At 32.7% G+C, this 18,371-nt stretch overlaps 1 protein-coding gene across 5 annotated transcripts in view; it reads right to left on the minus strand.

The window, feature by feature from the left end:
• Pcdh9 (protocadherin 9) overlaps positions 1-18,371 on the minus strand; it is an 829,840-nt gene that overhangs the window by 512,695 nt on the left and 298,774 nt on the right. For 3 of the 5 annotated variants that reach the window (XM_041673012.1, XM_041673027.1, XM_041673004.1), the window contains exon 3: positions 11,240-11,341. The exons of the other annotated variants lie outside the window; for them this stretch is intronic. In XM_041673012.1, the coding sequence (XP_041528946.1) occupies positions 11,240-11,341 (102 nt within the window). The remainder of the gene's footprint in view (positions 1-11,239; positions 11,342-18,371) is intronic. 5 annotated transcript variants of the gene reach the window in all.

The raw sequence follows: 18,371 nt of genomic DNA on the forward strand, positions 1-18,371 counted from the left end.
TGGAAAACTTGGTCCATTGTATCTCGAGCCCCTTGTCCTTTGCTCCATGTTGAAGCCAAGGACTTTGCCCTCTGAGTCGCTATCATGAGGCGAGGGAACATTCTCTGGTTGGGGAATTAAATAGAGCATTCAGCAGTACAGGAGACAGCACAGAGAGCAGCTCCTTTTCTCTTTGTGCAGTTGTATTGGTGCATCCTGAGAAAAAGGCTTACTCTGTAAAGCAAAGATCGCTCCTGCGGTGGTGCCTTTCACCTAAGTATGTATATCACTTGCCACTGAAAAGAAATCTTACAATGGAGCCATCCGCAAGCAACAGGGACAGTGTGTTTGCAAATGTCTGCTTATTGATTCCTTTGGGTCACGGTGTTTTTCTTTTCGGAAGAATTCATTAAGCATAGATATATAAGAAAACTTATTTTATAAATATAAAACTATGATCTATATTTTGTAATTCTGGCACGATCTTGGGATAATTAGGTATGTGAACTACCAAGACACCAATAAAATAATTTCCATCCATGAAAGAAAAACATTTGTATTTTTAATGGGGTTATAGTCTCCTTATTTTTTTTCTTTTCTCTATGGCATCCTGTCTTTATTGCTGTCATTCTAACATTAATGAGTCAATGATGACATTTTTCTTGACTACATTTTTAAAATGTCAGGTTCCTTGAATTGTGATTTGCATACAGTAAGATTCACCCTTTTAGGAATGGAATTTTGAGCACTGACAAACACACAGTCATAGATCCTGACTAAGATGTCAGTATTATTCTAAATTAAGCTTCTTCCTTCCTGAAATGTTGTCTTGGCTCTAGACTTAACTCATGGCCACCTCTACCAGTGTACATATGTTTAAAGGGGAAAAAGCACTTTAACTAATGTGATTGTGGAACATTCTTTTTCTTATCAAGATGGGTAGTTGAGGTTGGTGTGTTTGTCTGGGTTGGTTTTTGTGCTTTTTTTTTTTTTTTTTTTTTAACAGAGGGCTATCTTTCTAAAGAACACAGAAACAAGTTCTTTGAGAAGCACTTGAGTTTCGCTGTGTCTGGGTTGTAGTGACAGGCCAAGGGACTAACTTTAGTGACAATTAACTAATCTACTTGCTTAAATCTCATTGACCAATCTCCTACTTAACTTTATCCAATGTGTTTACAACAGCTCATCTCAGAACTGAACTTTTTGCCATATTTCTAGAGAATTGAGAATCATTCCAAACAAATGATAGAATATTCCTCATCCCAAAGTCTCCCCATTACCTTTGCCTTAAGGGTTTCTTTGTATTCTAACTCAAAGCAATCGTTGATATTATTGTTTTATGCCTTTAATTTTAGAGGATTGGCACAGAAATGCACCATGCAGTAAGGCCTTTTTCTGTGTGTGTGTCTGACACTGACATAGTATTACCTCTTGTCCTATCCCAAGTTATTTCAATCCATTGATTTTCATCTGGATTTCCATATGCATAAATAATAGCTTTACAAAAGTCTTCATCATATTTCACATTATAGATTCATTATGAACCAGGAATAAATATTCATGGATGCACATGCACACACACGCACACATAGTTACACATGCCATATGTGCCCATACAAATGATTTTACTTCCTCCTTCCCACTGTGAGCTGAAAATTTCCAATATCTCAACTAGGAAAGTTGTTATATAATGTGATTTTTAAATGAATAAAGAAAATAGCCTCCAACTAAAACCAATGATAGAGCTCCTGTAAAATTTGAAAGGGAAAGAATAGACATTTAAAAATGCTCAAAATTAAACAGCAGAACCATATTTTCTGAATTTTTGTTCTAGACACTAATCTTCCAAGGATGCTATGTTCTAAATACACAAGAGTTCAAAGTTAAGAAATGTAGACAGAAAGAGCATTTAAAACAGCATAGATTTCTGGTAAAACATAAAGAAAAACTATTTGTGGAATTTCCTTTAATTTTGTCCATTGTTAAGATTCCAGTTTTAAGTCTTAAACATGTGGGATAGTGATACTATGTGCTGGGAACTGAACCCAGTGCCAGAGTGACTTGGGTAGTGCCTGGACATTGAGCCAGAGGGTCATGCATCCAAGTCCTGAGAAAAGAAATGTTTGACCTCATTCAGACTAGACAAATGATCTATAAAACACAAGTCAGCAAATTCTGACCCAAGCTTGGAATTTAGCCTAGTAGAATAGAGAAACTGTTGAAGTAGAACAATACTGTATCATACCGAAAGTCAAGCAACCAATGTCTTGCCTGGACCCTCTGTCCTCTTTGTCAAAATCCTTAGATTACTGGCTCAGCACGCTGCCTTTCTTTGTTTAAACCCTTTCCAACCATTTATTTGCTGAGTGATGGTTTCTTCCTTTTCAGCTATAAACAGGAGCCATAGGAGCTTTTCTCCCAAGGGGCTGTTGGTTCACTTATTATAATCAAAGTGCTTTTGAAGATTGCCCTGTACATGATAAGTGGTAAGTAAGTGTGACTTATTTGTTTTTACCAGTGGCTCTCAAACCTTAGAAATTGAGAGACACTGCAAATACATCTGAACACAAAAACAAATACTCCTAAGATAAAAATTAAGTAAAATGGCACTTAGCCACACTGCAAGCAATAAATTCATTATATTTAACTTGAATCTTGAATTCTGTTTTCTTATTTTAATTTCATTCTAATTAATTGTTTTATTCTATTTGTTGCACTTTTATATTAAACAACAACAAAACCCCTTCTTAATCAGTTTCTGATCTTCAGATTGTTATGTGCCCTACTAGTCACCATTAAAATTGAATTTTCAGGTTCTCTACCATGTCACCTATGTTATTCCATGTGGATCTGAAGTCTTTTCAAACTCATAGATTCAAGCATTTGTTAATTATGGTTGTCCTTGTGTTTTAAGTCCAAAATTTGTCTCTTGTGTATATTCTTACATAGATAACAAACTATTTCCTAGGTTCCTTCTAATTCCACAGTGTAAAAATGGAATGACTATAAGAGAAATCTGATTAATTTATTCTAAAATCCATTTTTTTTATAAATACGATACAAACATACATTAGGTCATAAGTTCAGTGTCTTTCTGGGCAAAAATAAAAAAAGTCAATGTTATTTTATTAGAGTGATTCTGTGTAAATTTATCTTCTTGTGAGTTTTGGTATTTTGTTTGTTTGTTTGTTTGTTTGTTTAGACTGGGTTTCTCAATATAACAGCTCTGGCTGTTCTGAAACTCTTCTAGTAAATCAGCCTGGCCTTGAATTTGGAGATTCACCTAGATCGACCTGCCTCTGCCTCCCGAGTGCTGGGATTAAAGACATGCGCCACCACCATCCAGTGTAAACTCATTTTCTCAGCTTTTAGGTTAACACACACACACAGATTAAAAAAAAAAATTCAAAATTTAATTTGTTACTCATGTGATCTGTATCATATAGATTTTAAAGATTTATTTTATTTTTAATTTGTATGTGTGATTTTCTATGTATCTCTCTAGGGATATGTTTGTCTATGAATGCAGGTGTCCTGAGAGGTAAAAAGAGGGTGTCAAATTCTCTAGAGTTTGAGATACAGGCCGTTGTTACCTGCCTGACATGGAACTGGAACTCAGGTCCACTGCAAGAGGATAAATCCCTTAGTCATTTCTTAAGCATTCAATTTTATAATTTATTAGCATAATGTGTATTTAATGTGAAAGTAAAGAAGCCTTCCCTGTAGCTAGACTTTTAAAGCAATGACTATTAACCATATGAAACTCACTTTCCTACTTCACCCATCCTCTTTCCCCTCCCACTACTCTCAACCCACTCCCTAAAATCCCCCTTCCAACCCTCCAGTTCCACTCCAGTCCTATGACACACCCACATGTCAGAAAACAATATGCAGTTTCACAATGTGTCCTCAATCCAGAGTTGCATGCCTGAATCTATGGTAAGAACTAATTACAATGCTACCCTCATCCAACCTAGATTCTTTGACACTTAAACTATATAGGGCAGGTCACCTTATATCTGACTACAATCTTATTCTGTGACTACAGAATAGGATACTTATATTTTATAAGCATAGCAATGGCATTTCAAATAAAATTTAGTTCCTGGTTCAAGTATCTTTCACTATCAGGTTTTCAAGAGTTTACATGAAAATTTACAAATCTTATAATGTTTATGTGATTATATTTGTTTTACAAGGTGTTAGTGATATCATTAAAGCATTTTGGTGGAAATTTCCAAATTATTCAAACCGTAAAGTTGCTAAATACATGATATATATATATATATATATATATATATATGAAAAAACCTTGTTTAATTAGATTAGGAATATGCACTTCTAACTATAATTTCTTTTAGCTTTTAGTCAGATTCTATATCATATAAATAGTGGTCAAGGAGAGAACCTCATGCTTCATATGAGTAGAAAATCATGTCATTCCTTATTCATTCAATGTACATACACTTCTTTAAATATATGTTACTATTAGCTTTTTCTCATTTCTATAAAGTCCACATATACATGCTGATGGTTTTTATTCTTCTCTGAGGTATTACACAAAACATCATGTATGCCTGGGTACTCTCCAGGTGTTCAAATACAAGCATTGCTGGCAAGCTTTCCAGTCCCTGTAAATGGACATGCAAAGAATAGTTTTGAGATTGCGACACATCTGAGGTCATTCAAGAAGCATATGCTTGGGCTGCATTAGTCACAACATCATGCAACTTCATTTGCTGCATATGTATTCGGGAAGCAGCTAGATCTACATTCCGTTCTCAAAGAGTCGTAATATTTATTTTCATTTTATGAGAGGTATCTATGCTCACCCAAAAAAATATAGGTTTAGTCCTTTTTTTTTTATTTTCTAGCTTTCACTCTTGGTTGTTTTCTCACTTCTTCAGCAGGCTTCATCTAAAAGCACTGCGGTTGTCACCTGCTAGCAAGGCCTTTCCCTGTCTCTTTGTATACGCCACACTCTCCAAGAGCAGCTGCATCACGGCTGTCATTTTGACTGGTAAAGATGTCTTTGGCTGATAAGTTCCTGCCTGTGGCACACAGAGTGACTTCAAACAACTAATTAGCAGGAACTAGGCCACCTCAAGGTTTGGTGCCGTCCATCAAGGCTGCGACCACTGTTGACACCATCAACAGATCTGTCAAATGTGGCTCTTCCTGAGAATGCAACCAAGCCCACTCACTCCGTGGTGAAGCAGGAACTGCGAGCACGTGTTGAATAGGAAGCAGGAAAGGGTGGCCATTCTATACAGACTTAAATAACTGGAAAAATCCTAAATCTGTGGGAAATCTGAATGCTCATTTATTTACATGTGTTTGCAGACTATAAGGAAGTCATCTAAAAAAATTCAAGAATCTCTATTGAATAAGTTCATAAGGCTATAAAATACTCCATAAACTCTCATTTATTACTGAAATACTTACTGTTGTGTACTCCTAGAACACACTATTATTGCATATACCATCTATCCACTTAGAGAAATAGACAAATATGCATCTGTATATATATAAAGTTATAAATATATAAATATAGTGAATTCAAAGTTATTCAACAGTAATTTTTTTCAAAAATTCAAATCTGTTTGTAGAAATGTTTGTTTACATATGAATACTTATATTCCCAATTACATATTTAAACATTGTTAAGACAAGTTTACTAAATTCACATTGGAAATCATTGAATTGTCATCTCTACAACTAAAAGTGTGTGTTTATATAAATAATGTATATTCAATTATACATGCATTTATATTACATTAACTAAGACTGTGAGATCTGATTGTCTAGTTCTGTATTTTGAACCAGATTGTGGCTTTGTAATAGGAGTTGGGAAACTGAACTAAAGAACCAGTGTATTTTCTAAAACAACAACAAAAGCAAAAATTTCATACAAGCTCTTTACTTAAGTAAACTCACTTTTCTGTTATAGGAAACTGCACTACTTTAAAATATTTACTGGAGTCTTCTGACAATATATTCCCGATCTAGTGTGTTATATTTCTGTGTTGGTTTTATCATGCATCTTAAGCTTCTAAACATTCAATGCTGCTTGCAAAGTAACACACGCATAGTTTTTCTATTACCTTATGCTGTAACATCTAATATATATTAAGAAGGACCTATGATGACTTAATGCTGTATAATATTAATATATTTTATCCAGTATCATTTCCAAAATAATCATAAGTGAAGACGGAAGAGAGGAACAAAAGAACAAAAAATAATATTTTATGAATCATCTTTAGTTAAAATCACAATTGCAGGAAAGAAAAGAAAGGAGATAAAGGATAATTTGTTCTGCTTCCCCTGAAGAAATAATTCAACATCATCTCTGTGGATAAGAAATATAAGAAGGAAAATCTATACCTGATACACACACACACACACACACACAAACACATATCAACACCAGGTAAAAGGCTGTTATATTGAGTCCTATATATATAGTAAATGTATATTTTCATAAACAATCACTATGTCCAAACAAAGCAAGAAAATACATGTGAGTAATGTTCTGGAGTTTTCCTTTCCTTTTTTAACATTTGAAAGCAGCGGATGACTAGCATTTTCTTTTATTGCAGTTGCTGTCTTCCAGAATTCAGAGCTGTCCTGCAAGCACTGAATTCTGTTCTGTACGTTTGGTTGGTGTCCTTGGCACAAGGTGCACCCATGGATTGCTTTAAATAATGGAAGACTGTATTTATTTTGTACATTACTTCTAAAAAGCTTTTAATCTAAACTATATGACATATTGTATTAGTAGTAGTTTAATGTATTTTACTTTTTTTCCCACATGCTCCCCTTACTCACTCGATGACACATTCTTTCTCTATTAAATGTTTCTATCATAATATTTTGTAAAGTTGGTAACTTCTCAAAACTGTTGATAAGTCTTCCTGATTTGTGAATTCACCAAACACTATCCTAAAATTTACATAAAAGGTCAAAAATATTTCTCCTATCAAAATGTTCTCTCCATTTGCTGTGCAGATTGCTGCAGTTGCCCACTCTGGGATATCTTCATCTACCATCTGCACCTATGAATTTCACACTTGCAATAACTGCCACATTTACGAGGTCTGCCAGCCCAATCTCACACTTATTCACAAGCCCTACCACAAGTCTCCCTAACTTTTAAAGCCAAGATTTCCATCTGACGTTGAAATGTGAATTTTATTCCTACAAGGAAAATCTTATCTGAAAATTTCAGATACTGAATATTAAACCATTTTGTGAAGTTTCTCTAGGTCAAGCATCAAAACAGTGACGGGGAACAGCTATTCATATGGATATGAATGTATGTACGTGTGTGCTGGGTGGTGTTTTGTGCGTGGATGGATATCTTAACTCTAAGCCCTTTCCCTACCAATCTCATAGCTCTATTCATCTGTATCTTATGCTGCTGTATCGCTCAAGAGAGTGATGTATGAGAGAAGGGAAATGGCAGATAAATTTATAGATCAAAGATGTTTAGTCAGGTGATAGGCATAAATGGTATAAAATAATGCATGCCTTTCCATTTCTGTGCTCCTATTTTAACCACTACCGTGTTTTGTCTATTCGGTGACAGAAGGTATGGTAGAAAGGGAAAAGAAGCTTTAACATGACAGTTTCAATTTTGTACCTTATTTGAACTCTAATTTAAGAAAGAATTTCAAGTATGAAGTATTTTCTTTGACATTTGCTTGGAAAACCACTTTTGTGCACTTTTAAGGTGGAATCATTACATTACATCAGAAAGCCTAGGACAGAAGCAATTTTTATGCTATCAGTTTCTCATATTCTGACCCGGGTCAGGCTAACCCATCTCTGTTGTCCTGAGGTTATCACTATGTAATCAGTTATCTGTAAGAATTTGTAATATGTTTGCCCCATGGCAGTAAAACAGTCTATGGATGTATTGTTTCGATTGCTTCTACTTAAGCATTACCTTAACAGAGTTAACTTTCTTTGGTTTTGAGCATACATATGGCCGTGATTGTGTTTTACTCAATTAGACTAGCCAACATCATTCTCAGTTTCCCCACCTATAAAGGGAAAGTAATTATCACACCTAGTGAATGGAGTTGCAATCACCATAAAAAATCAATATTTTAAAAAAAATTAAAAAAAATCCTTTTTCTAATGTACACATGAAAGATTTATATTCAAAAATTCCAAATAAGCATTTATCAGAGTTTAATTGACTGCACTTTTAAACCAGCAGTGCATACAATTATAACATGTTTTATATTCAGTGATAGATTAGAAGAATTAATGTAATGAATACAAAATACTTAGAGCAGTGTCTGGGACCAAAATATCTCAATAGCAGATATTAGCATTTCTCTGTAAGTAAGCAATAATTATATCTAGATAAGAAGCAATAGACTAAGGATGATAATTTTATGATGTTTAAATCCCACTAGTCTTACCACTCTTGCTTTAACTTCATATCAAATGTGGTGATATAAAGGTAATAACTTAATTCAGATAAATTGACATTAATTACTCAGAATATGACATTAGGAAGGTAGACCTATAGAGTTAAATATCTACCTATAGAAATAGAATATTTTTAGTTTATTAATGCAAATAAAACATGTATTCATAAAAATTAACAATTGAAATGTACATATATTTACTAGATTTTATGTATATTTCATATAAGATTGCATTCTAGAATTTTATGTTGTAGGTTATAATCAACTTTATTTATTTGCTCATCTTAATAAGTGATAAACATTTGATAAATTACTTTTCAGAAACTGATTATTAAAACTAACCACTTTATTAATTGATACATGAGTAATGAGTATTTATAATAAACATCTATCCTTCAGCAATCTTACTTGAGCTCCCAGTATAGAATACACTTTTCTCCATGCTTCAGTTTTTAAAAAATATCAGACTTCAAACATTTGTTGGTAACAAAATGTACATTTAAGGAATTAGATGTACTATATTTTTATTTATCTTTATTAATTCTTTGATAATTCTGTACAATGTATTTTGATCACAGTCATGCCTCGCCTTAAACTAAGACCATGTACATACACCCTTTAACATACACAAATCCATGTGTTTTAATTTTTAAGTCCATGGAATCTAATTTGTGACCCAAATAAAGGAATCTAAGTTTATGATGGACACATAGAAATGATGAAAGAATTTATATAGAAATAGATAGAAACAGCATATGATGCAGCGAATAATCTATGAAAGCATAAGTTGCTTATTTCTTCTAAATTTTGTAACACAGAACCTATTTAACAAACCTAAAACTGACTGTGTTAAGAATTATTCACATTGTAATAACTTATAAAAATAATAGTCAAATGAATATCTGTGGGACAAAATTTTCTTAAAATTATGTACATCTATGTCTCCTAAAATAGCAAAGTAAAATTCCTGTACCAGTGTTATGTTTATTGAACTAATAATATATTTTTTCTTATTTGACTAAAAGATCAATATAGCTCTTATGCAGTGTGAGTCTCTAAAATATATGAGTGTAAAATTATTTTTATCTCATAAAATCTCTGATGAGATAAGGATATTTTAAGACAACAATTTCTATGAAATACAGCCATCAAAAATATTATGAGATTTATTAGTTTATCATTAAAAACACAGGCATTAAATATTTTAATATGCAATTTTCAAATATTTGAAATACACTTGGATTTTATTTACTTTTAGACTGTTTTGAATATGCCAGTTTTTTACTTATTTAAATCTTTATGAATGAAAAATTTCCTCACCATAATGAATATTATGCTATTATTGTTAGTAAATATGTAGGAATCGTATTTTCCTAGTTCTAAAAAAACATAGTGATTATGGACACTAAAGAGATAATCAGAAGTGATTGCCCTTGAAAGTGTCAAGTAATTAACCTGAGAAAAATTCACATATATATGCAATACTAAAAATATGAACTTTTATTGAAATAGATAAAAAATATGTAAAAAGAGAATTGCACAGTAATATAACCTAAAATTTTTCCTTTAGTATTTTGTAACCTCAAGTAATCTTTTCCAAAAACCTTTATTCCTGTTATCAATTTTTGTTGATATCAAGCCTTTCAAAATGATATAATCCTTTACAAGGTAATGACAGAACTGTTGTAAACACAAAACAAAATGAAAGAGAAAAGAGCCTTTAATAACTGTTAATATTCTTTCATAATTTGAGGACTTAGATAAAAAAATCTATTCATGACAAATTGAACAACAAATACAATATTATTCATGAATTCAATGTTTTCATAAAGTAAGTGATATAAAAACATGTTTCAAATTATATATAACAAATATGTCTTTTAATATGGATTTTTTATCTATTACATAAAAATGTGAGAACACATAACAGTATTGAAATTTATATACTGATTTAATTACTTGTGTGATTTAATAATCAAAGAAATAAGACCCTGTACTTGGGAGTGACCTAGGATGGTAAGGGAATAGTTGGGGTAAAGATATGTAGAAGTTACGTAATTATGTTTTAGTTAAATTATTAAAATAGTAAGAAAAATGTTTAAAATTGTTAATACTATAAATAATGTGTGTATTTTAATGAACACACTCACACAAACATACACACACACGAAGGCAAACACATTTCTAACTACAGCCAACACAATAGCATAGGCATAATGAGCTAGATCACTTAACATTGCATAATAAGAAAGTAAACAGAATTTTCATATTTTACTGAGAATAAAATTATCATTTAAAAAGTAACAGCTTTTTAAAAATATTTTGTTTAATTATACAGGTTAATTAATCAAACTTTAAGAAATATGACTTTAAAGGTGAAGAGTTAATACATTTTTCCCAACATAACTCGTGTATATAAACCAAGAATGTCTTTTATATCTTTATGTGAAAATTATAACTTTTGATGCATTATTATGCATATACCTTATCTCAATAAATAAAAATGAATCAACCAAAATCAAGTAACTCCTAAAGAAGGTAACTCATTATTTTTTCCAAAAATAGCTAAAGCAAAGATTTTCTGTTATGAACATGTTAAATTTACCATGACACTATTTTCAGAGAGAATATGATTCATGGACATATTTTTCTAATACTGTTTACTTTCAGTTATATTAAAGCACTAGTATAAAAATCTGGCCATAAAAAGAAAACAGACACACAAAAACATCTGTAATAGTCAACACTGTATATTTAAAATTCAGAGAAAATGGCCATGTCTCAGTACTAAACTCGCTCTATGGACATATTCATACCTCGGAATGACTTTCTTCATTCTCTCGAATGTGGAAATCAGTAGAGCTTGGGCATTGCTGATGTGTGACAGGGATAGTGTCACTTTTGTTGTGTGAGTTACACTGAAAGAGATTACCAAATAATTGTGACAAACTACATGTAAAATGTCCATTGAGAGACAAGGCAGTTGGCTGTGAGGCTAAGGATATAATGAACTTTGAACTAACCAGGGTCTACATTCGCAGTTAGCATGCATTGGTACCTACCATGGCAAAGCAGTAAAATGTGCCAAAATATTTTGTACAGAAAATGGAAGACATAATGTTACAAATATTAATTGACTTTTCCTATTCAAAAAAAAACTATTTTTAATCAAATCACCTATACAATACACTTAGAATTGGAAAAGTTTATAGAATGTTATTCTATAATTATATTAATATGGCTGCTTTACATTTTTCTCTCAGGAGCTCTTCATTAAAAACAAAACATTATTTATTTCATGTTCTTTCCTTTGCTCTTCTCTAATCTTGTCTTAGGACAGGGATGTAAACATTTCAGTTGTCGCAGTTTAGCCATTTGCTAAGCATAGCATTTTAACTACTAAAATTTTTAATTTAATAAATGATAGCATTGTATCACCACAAAAGAGTCATCACACACTCATTTCCCATTGAGCATATTAGTTTCACTCTCAGATAAAAATTTTGTTTTCTTTAAATTATTTTTGTGATGCGTTTTGCCATTTTAGATAATAATCATCTCATTTGTTTTAGTTTTATGTGACATCTAAGAAAACTTTTTAATATAATTCCTCACAAACCTTTAGTACAGAAAAACATATGTCATGATATTTACATACAGACAGACACACACATATACATATACACATACACACACATATATACACACATATACATACATAAGTGGTTTGATTTAAGCTTTGTTTATACCTCAAATACTATGATAACTCTACATGGGTAATTCACGCATATAGTGATTGGCATTTTTGAGAACCCAAGTAACTTTTATGAGTATAAAATCTCAGCTGGCCAATATTAATTCATTGAAGGCACTTAAAATCATCTGAATATCTTTATCCTTAACTGATGCTTAACTGATCCTTAACTGGAATGTTTTCTTTGATATTTCTTTCCAGTAGCTTCCTGTGTTTTTTGAAACAATAAAAATAAAACATCTCTTTAAACATTTATTTTCAACTGTGATGATCCTACACATTTTAATTATCTTCTGTGCCTAGTTTTTCTGCATGTCTATTCTTGTTGATTAATCTCCTTTAAAAGCTCATGTATTATGTAGCCCCCCATGCAAAAAACATTTCCTAAATCCCTATGCCTCATTAGTTGTTCTTACCTTGGTAATATATTGGATTCATCTGGAGAACATTTAAAAACCACTAATAACAGAGATCTGCTTCATACCAATTAATTAAAAACTTGTGTAATTATTGATAAATGCTTTGCTGATTTTACATTGAATTCAAAGTTCCTGAGTTAGATGAACTTTTATGACACTATGCTGAACTATGTCTTTCACACATTTTGTTCTGTTTGTCTGTCCACTTTGTGTGGAGGAAGTCAGTTACTATGTGCATATATATGTGCACACTATCTCAAGACTTAGAGGTCATAAAGGTATGACATGTAATAACTGATAAACTAATTCTGGCACTTAAACAGTATAAAGTAGTCATTAACCATTGTGACTTGTAAAGATACCTAACAAAGTATGCATAAATTGCTGTGGAAAAGATGAGAAATTTTCTACTTTGGGTTTCTGTTGATACGTTAAAACCCAAAGCAATATGAATGGGAATGGATTTATTTGACTTATAGGTTACACAGTCCATCACTGAGGGAAGCCAGAACAGAAGCTCAGGTCAGGAACTTAATGGCAGTAACTGATATAGAAACCACAGAGGAATGCTGCTTATCTCGTGCTCCTAAAAGCTTTCTCAGCCTGTTTTCTTATATCATCTATTTTGGTCTTACCATGGTTGACTCTGCCTACTGTTGGCTGAGCCTTCCCACATCAATCCTTAGTCAAGAAAATGTCCAACAGACTTGTTCAAAGGCCAATCTGGTGGAGGAAATTCCTCAACTGAAGGTCCCACTTACCACATTAGTGTGGGAAGTCCTTCTGCCTATGTGTTGCTTTTGTTGGTTATTGAAGAAAGAAGTTGTTCCAGCCAGTGACTTAGTAGAAGAGAGATAGGCTGAGAAAACTCAACTGGGAGAAAAAGGTGGAACCAGTGAGAGGGCATGGAGTCGCCAGAAGAGAAAGCTGCAAGCTGCCAGTAGGCCACAAACCATGTGGTAAAATACAAAATAATAGAAATGGGTTAATTTAATATGTAAGAGCTTGGTAGGAATATGTTAGAGTCATTGGACAAGCAATGTTTTAAATAATATAGTTTCTGAGTGATTGTTTCTGGTCTGAGCAGTTGGGAACACACAAGCCAAGCGACCTTCTCCAACACCACATGACTCTATATCAAGCTGATGAGTACTAAGCAGTACAGGATCATTTGGGTTTGGCTCCAAGGGCAGAGTCCTGAGAGATGAGCTGTTGAGAAGGCCTTGGTTGGTTTGCACTCAAAATATACGAACCTACAGTAAACTCTTTAAGGAGATGCATTTTGTCAATTCATGAGAAGTTGTAGAAGTTCAAATAGAATGATTGTGAAAAGTAATTCAAAGATGGACAGAAGTGTATTGAACTCAACAGTAGAATCAATAGTGACAAGTTACAGAACTGAATTCAGTATAAGAATGATAAGGATAGGCTGTTTACAAAGAACTGAATGAACCAATGGGAATGAACTTCTTACTTTATACCCTAAAGAAATATAAACCACACACAAATGGAGTTCTGTTGCAACATACCAATTACAATCAGATGAATTCTCCTGTTCCAGTAAGACTTGACCCATAAGCTTCTCTGGTACCCCATTATAGAAGAGTCTTTTTTTTTTTTTTTTTTTTTTTTTTTTTTTTTTTTTTTTTTTGTAAAAGAGTGAAAACAGCAAAGGAAAATTTCAACCCACAGATAATTCTTTAATTTTTTCAAATTTTCATTAACAAGGAAGAAATTTTCTTGGAAGATTATATGTCTAGGAATCAGATCTATGAATAAAAATATTAATACTATAAATAGTGTTTAGATATAAAATACTATAAATAGCCAAATGACAAAAAGACAAACAAAGTCTTTGGGAGGAAATAATTTAATCAATATGTATTTAATTTTACCTTGAAATTTGCAAGATGAAACAATTTTTAAAAAATTTTTGAGGTTTCCCCTACCAAAATATTTTATTTGTAAAATTTAGTATGAATTACTCTATTAAAAACTATGGCCATTTTTCATTTGTTAGATCAGATTTTTTCTTATAAGGCACAAGTGGAAATCAAACTTGAGATATTGTAAGCTCAATAACAACAATTTTATTAAATGTAAATTCCTGTAATGTAACTACATTTGTTTTGTACTTTAAATTCTTCAATATTTTTCACTACCTGTGATTGATAGCCTGTATTTTAATATGTGACTTAAACTTCCTTTCCCCAAACACCCATTGTGCTTCCTGAGAACATGGCTATTCACTACGTATAGAAAAGCCTACTCAATCTTGCTACACAAACAGCTACTTTAGCTCTTTTAATTTTGATACAAGTCCTAAGAAAGCACTTCATAGTCATGATATCAAGAGAAAGAAAATCAATAGCTGAAAAGCCACAAAAGGTTCATGAAAAGTCACATAATCATCAATAAAAACCAGGCACTTTGTTTGTTACAAGGGAGTTCATTACTTTTCCTACTTCACTCTATGGTAGCAGGTGTGCATTCTGTATTTTGTCCCTCCTCCAAACTTCTTACAAAATCAAGATTGTTTGATGAAAATCAATGACATGCTTGCAAATCCCTTATAATCATCATAGAGGCACTAGCTTTGCAATTTTGTGCTATATTTTTCTTTAAATAACAAGTTTATTTGTTAAAACCTCCCACTGAATATTCCATTTGTATCCATTTTAACAAACCGATGATTGCTTTCATAAAAAACATATTTCGTTCTTGCAAGTTATGATATAAAATTTCTACAAGTTAATAAAAAGTTACATTCATATATATATATATATATATATATTATCAACATTAAATTTTATCTATTGTTGGTGCCACCAGCTCCTCTTCAACTATACATAGCACAATAAACATGTACCAGACTTACTAACTCAATTTCACTAAACTACTTTATCACCATCAGCAGAAATTTTTGCATTAGTAATTCAGGGGTCAACTTTCAATCCTCACTAATGCCTCCCTAATGCCCTCTAAGACAGCACAGCAAATGATATCATCACTCTTCTATTTCCCACTTTCATAAACCATTTGTTTTGGTTTCAAATTTTAACGTGTCAGAAGGGATGGGGCCCTGATACTTCTTCAGAGAGTGTTTTCCTAGTGCACTGTGCATAGTAGCCAAGTGCTGACATCATCCATAGTTAGTGTGTGTCTTCACAAGTAATAACATATGAGCAGTAAAATCATTCTTATTAATCTTGGAGTTACTCTCTCTCTAGATTTCTCACAACCACACTATTTTTAATATGCTCCTTCATTTTTGTGTTTAAAACAAAAAACACTTTTCTCCCACCAAAAATCTTATTCCATTTCTAATTCATAGCCTTTAATTCACTAATTTTTCCTTTTTTCATTTGTTTTTCAAGACAGTGTTTCTCTGTATGACCTTGTCTGTTCTGGAACTCTCTGTGTAGAAAAAACATATATATGTGTATGTGTATGTATCCATGTATATAAACATGTATATATGGATACACATATAATCATAAACTCATAAAAAGAATTTACTAAGTCTGTAGAATGTTGCTTTTATTTATGTGTGCAGAGCTGACCATGCAGTACTGGAATAACTAATTGGTGTATTTTTCCTTTTGTAAAACTATTTCTTCCACTCAGAAATTTTTGATTGCTTGTAGTATCTCTGTAGGGTTTTGGCCTTGTGGTCTTTTCCCCATCGATTTTGGTATATCTATGGGTATCATCCGTGTTTAGCTCATTTTGGGGGAGTCATATTGCTGAGACTTTATGGGTGTTGCTTCTGATGTTACTAGGAGATGTGTTTTCTCGGAAAACTCCTAAATCCTCTAGCACTTAAAATCTTTCTTCCCCATCATCCACAATGTTCTGTGGGCTTTAGATGTAGGAGTATTTTGTAGCTATGTTCACTGGGACTGGGAACCACAATTCTGCACTTTGATTGGTTGTGTTTTTTGTAATGGTCTTCATCTACTTGAAAGAAAGATTCTGTAACTGTCTCTCTTTTGATAAGTATTATTTTGAAGCCAGACAAAGAACATATTGCTGCTTCACCTTAAAGCTCTTTTTTATTTTTTTTAAAATTTGGTTTTCTTTATTTTAATTCAAAAAAGATAAGTTTCCCTTGCTGATCTCCAGGACAGTTCTTGAGCATCATTGCATTTATTGAAATATGAATATATTTATATAAAACTTTTGAAAGAATAAACGAATACCATTGTAAAACTTTTACAATAATTTATAATGCATAATGTGTTTTCCTTCTAACTCTCTAGTCACCTGACTACAGCTTTTTCTCTCTGTCCCTACTAACTGAACTCTCTGGAAAGTTATAATTGCTAAGACTTAGAATCTACAAGACACAAGTTAGAACAAAAGTAAGAAGCAAGGCCTTTGAAAATTGAGATTATTCAAATCAGGAATAATAAGCATAAAGTAGATTCTGGCCTTTCTATTCTCTGGACCCCGGTCAACTTCCTGCAGGAAGTGGTTTCATTAGTCATCTGTTAACCAAATACACAGATCTGAATTTATTAGATGAATATATAGACAGATTAAATCTTGTCTGATGTAGGAGCCCACTCTGTGTGCTGTCATTACTATTAATGCATAAAGAAACTGCCTTGGCCTGTTGATATGGGAGAAGTAAGGTAGGCAGGGAAGACAGAACTAAATGCTGGGAGAAAGAAGGTCAGAGTCAGAGGAGACACCATGGAGCTGCCAGAGTCAGAAATGCCAAATCTTTGCCTGTAAGCCACTACCACACGGCGATGCACAGATTACTAGAAATGTGTTAGATTAAGATGTAGGAGTTAGCTAATAAGATGGTAGAGTTAGTGGGCCAGTGATTTAATGGCTAGTTTCTGTGTGGTTATTTTGGTTCTGGGCAGTCTGGACCAACAGTCTCTCTCCTCCAACACCTGTCCAACTTCAAAGAACTGCCACATTTTTCCCTATAGTGTTCTTTGCATCATTCATACTCTCTGCTGTTTTATTACACCAGACTCCCTTTTCCATTGTGTAAAAAAGGGAAAGTCCTTTAACTCTCTTATTAATAACACTCTTCTGTCTTTGCAAATTATATCCACAATTTCATCCATTCTTCCAATTTTCGTTCTGGATTCTTCTTTTTTTAAGTTTAGGACATTCTTTTCTACCCCATCCTATTTCTTCAAAGGAAACTATTCATTTTGCCCATCTGAAGTATTTTATTTCTTCTTCTTCTTCTTTTTTTTTTTTTGTAAGAAATTTTAAACTCGGGTTTGCAAAGACTGCACAGATAGAGGTGGTCATTACTGTCCTATTAACATTTAGAAGCTTACTTTAACATGCTTTGCTTTTCAGAAAACAATAAGAATACAAGGGCTCTCGGTGTTAGGAAATGAATATAGTCTTACTAAATAAAGACTAAACATTTTTCCCTCATACAGTTGTAAATCCCTTCATTAGAAATTATCTCCAGTCTTTATACGTTAATAGAGATGAAACCAGAAGTACTTTCAGGTCATTACTCATCATAGAAGAGTCCAAAACCACCTGCCTGAGTATCCCAAATCATAACTGCTGCCGTGAAGTTCATGACATATCTCTCTAAAAGGTTTATAGACCTCATGGTACAGCTTTATACAATTCTTTTGACACAATTGCTATAAATGTAGATTGAAATAGAATTTCCTCAGAAAATATGTTTATGTTCTAACACTAATGTTCTATGCTTTACACTTTATTCATTTGTTCCTCATAAGCCTCGCATTATTTCCTTCTCTTGCGGAATACACTGAGTGGTCT

Source organism: Microtus oregoni, unplaced genomic scaffold, assembly GCF_018167655.1.
Source record: "Microtus oregoni isolate MIOR12 unplaced genomic scaffold, Mior012 000001F_ref0000356, whole genome shotgun sequence".
NCBI lineage: Eukaryota > Metazoa > Chordata > Mammalia > Rodentia > Cricetidae > Microtus > Microtus oregoni.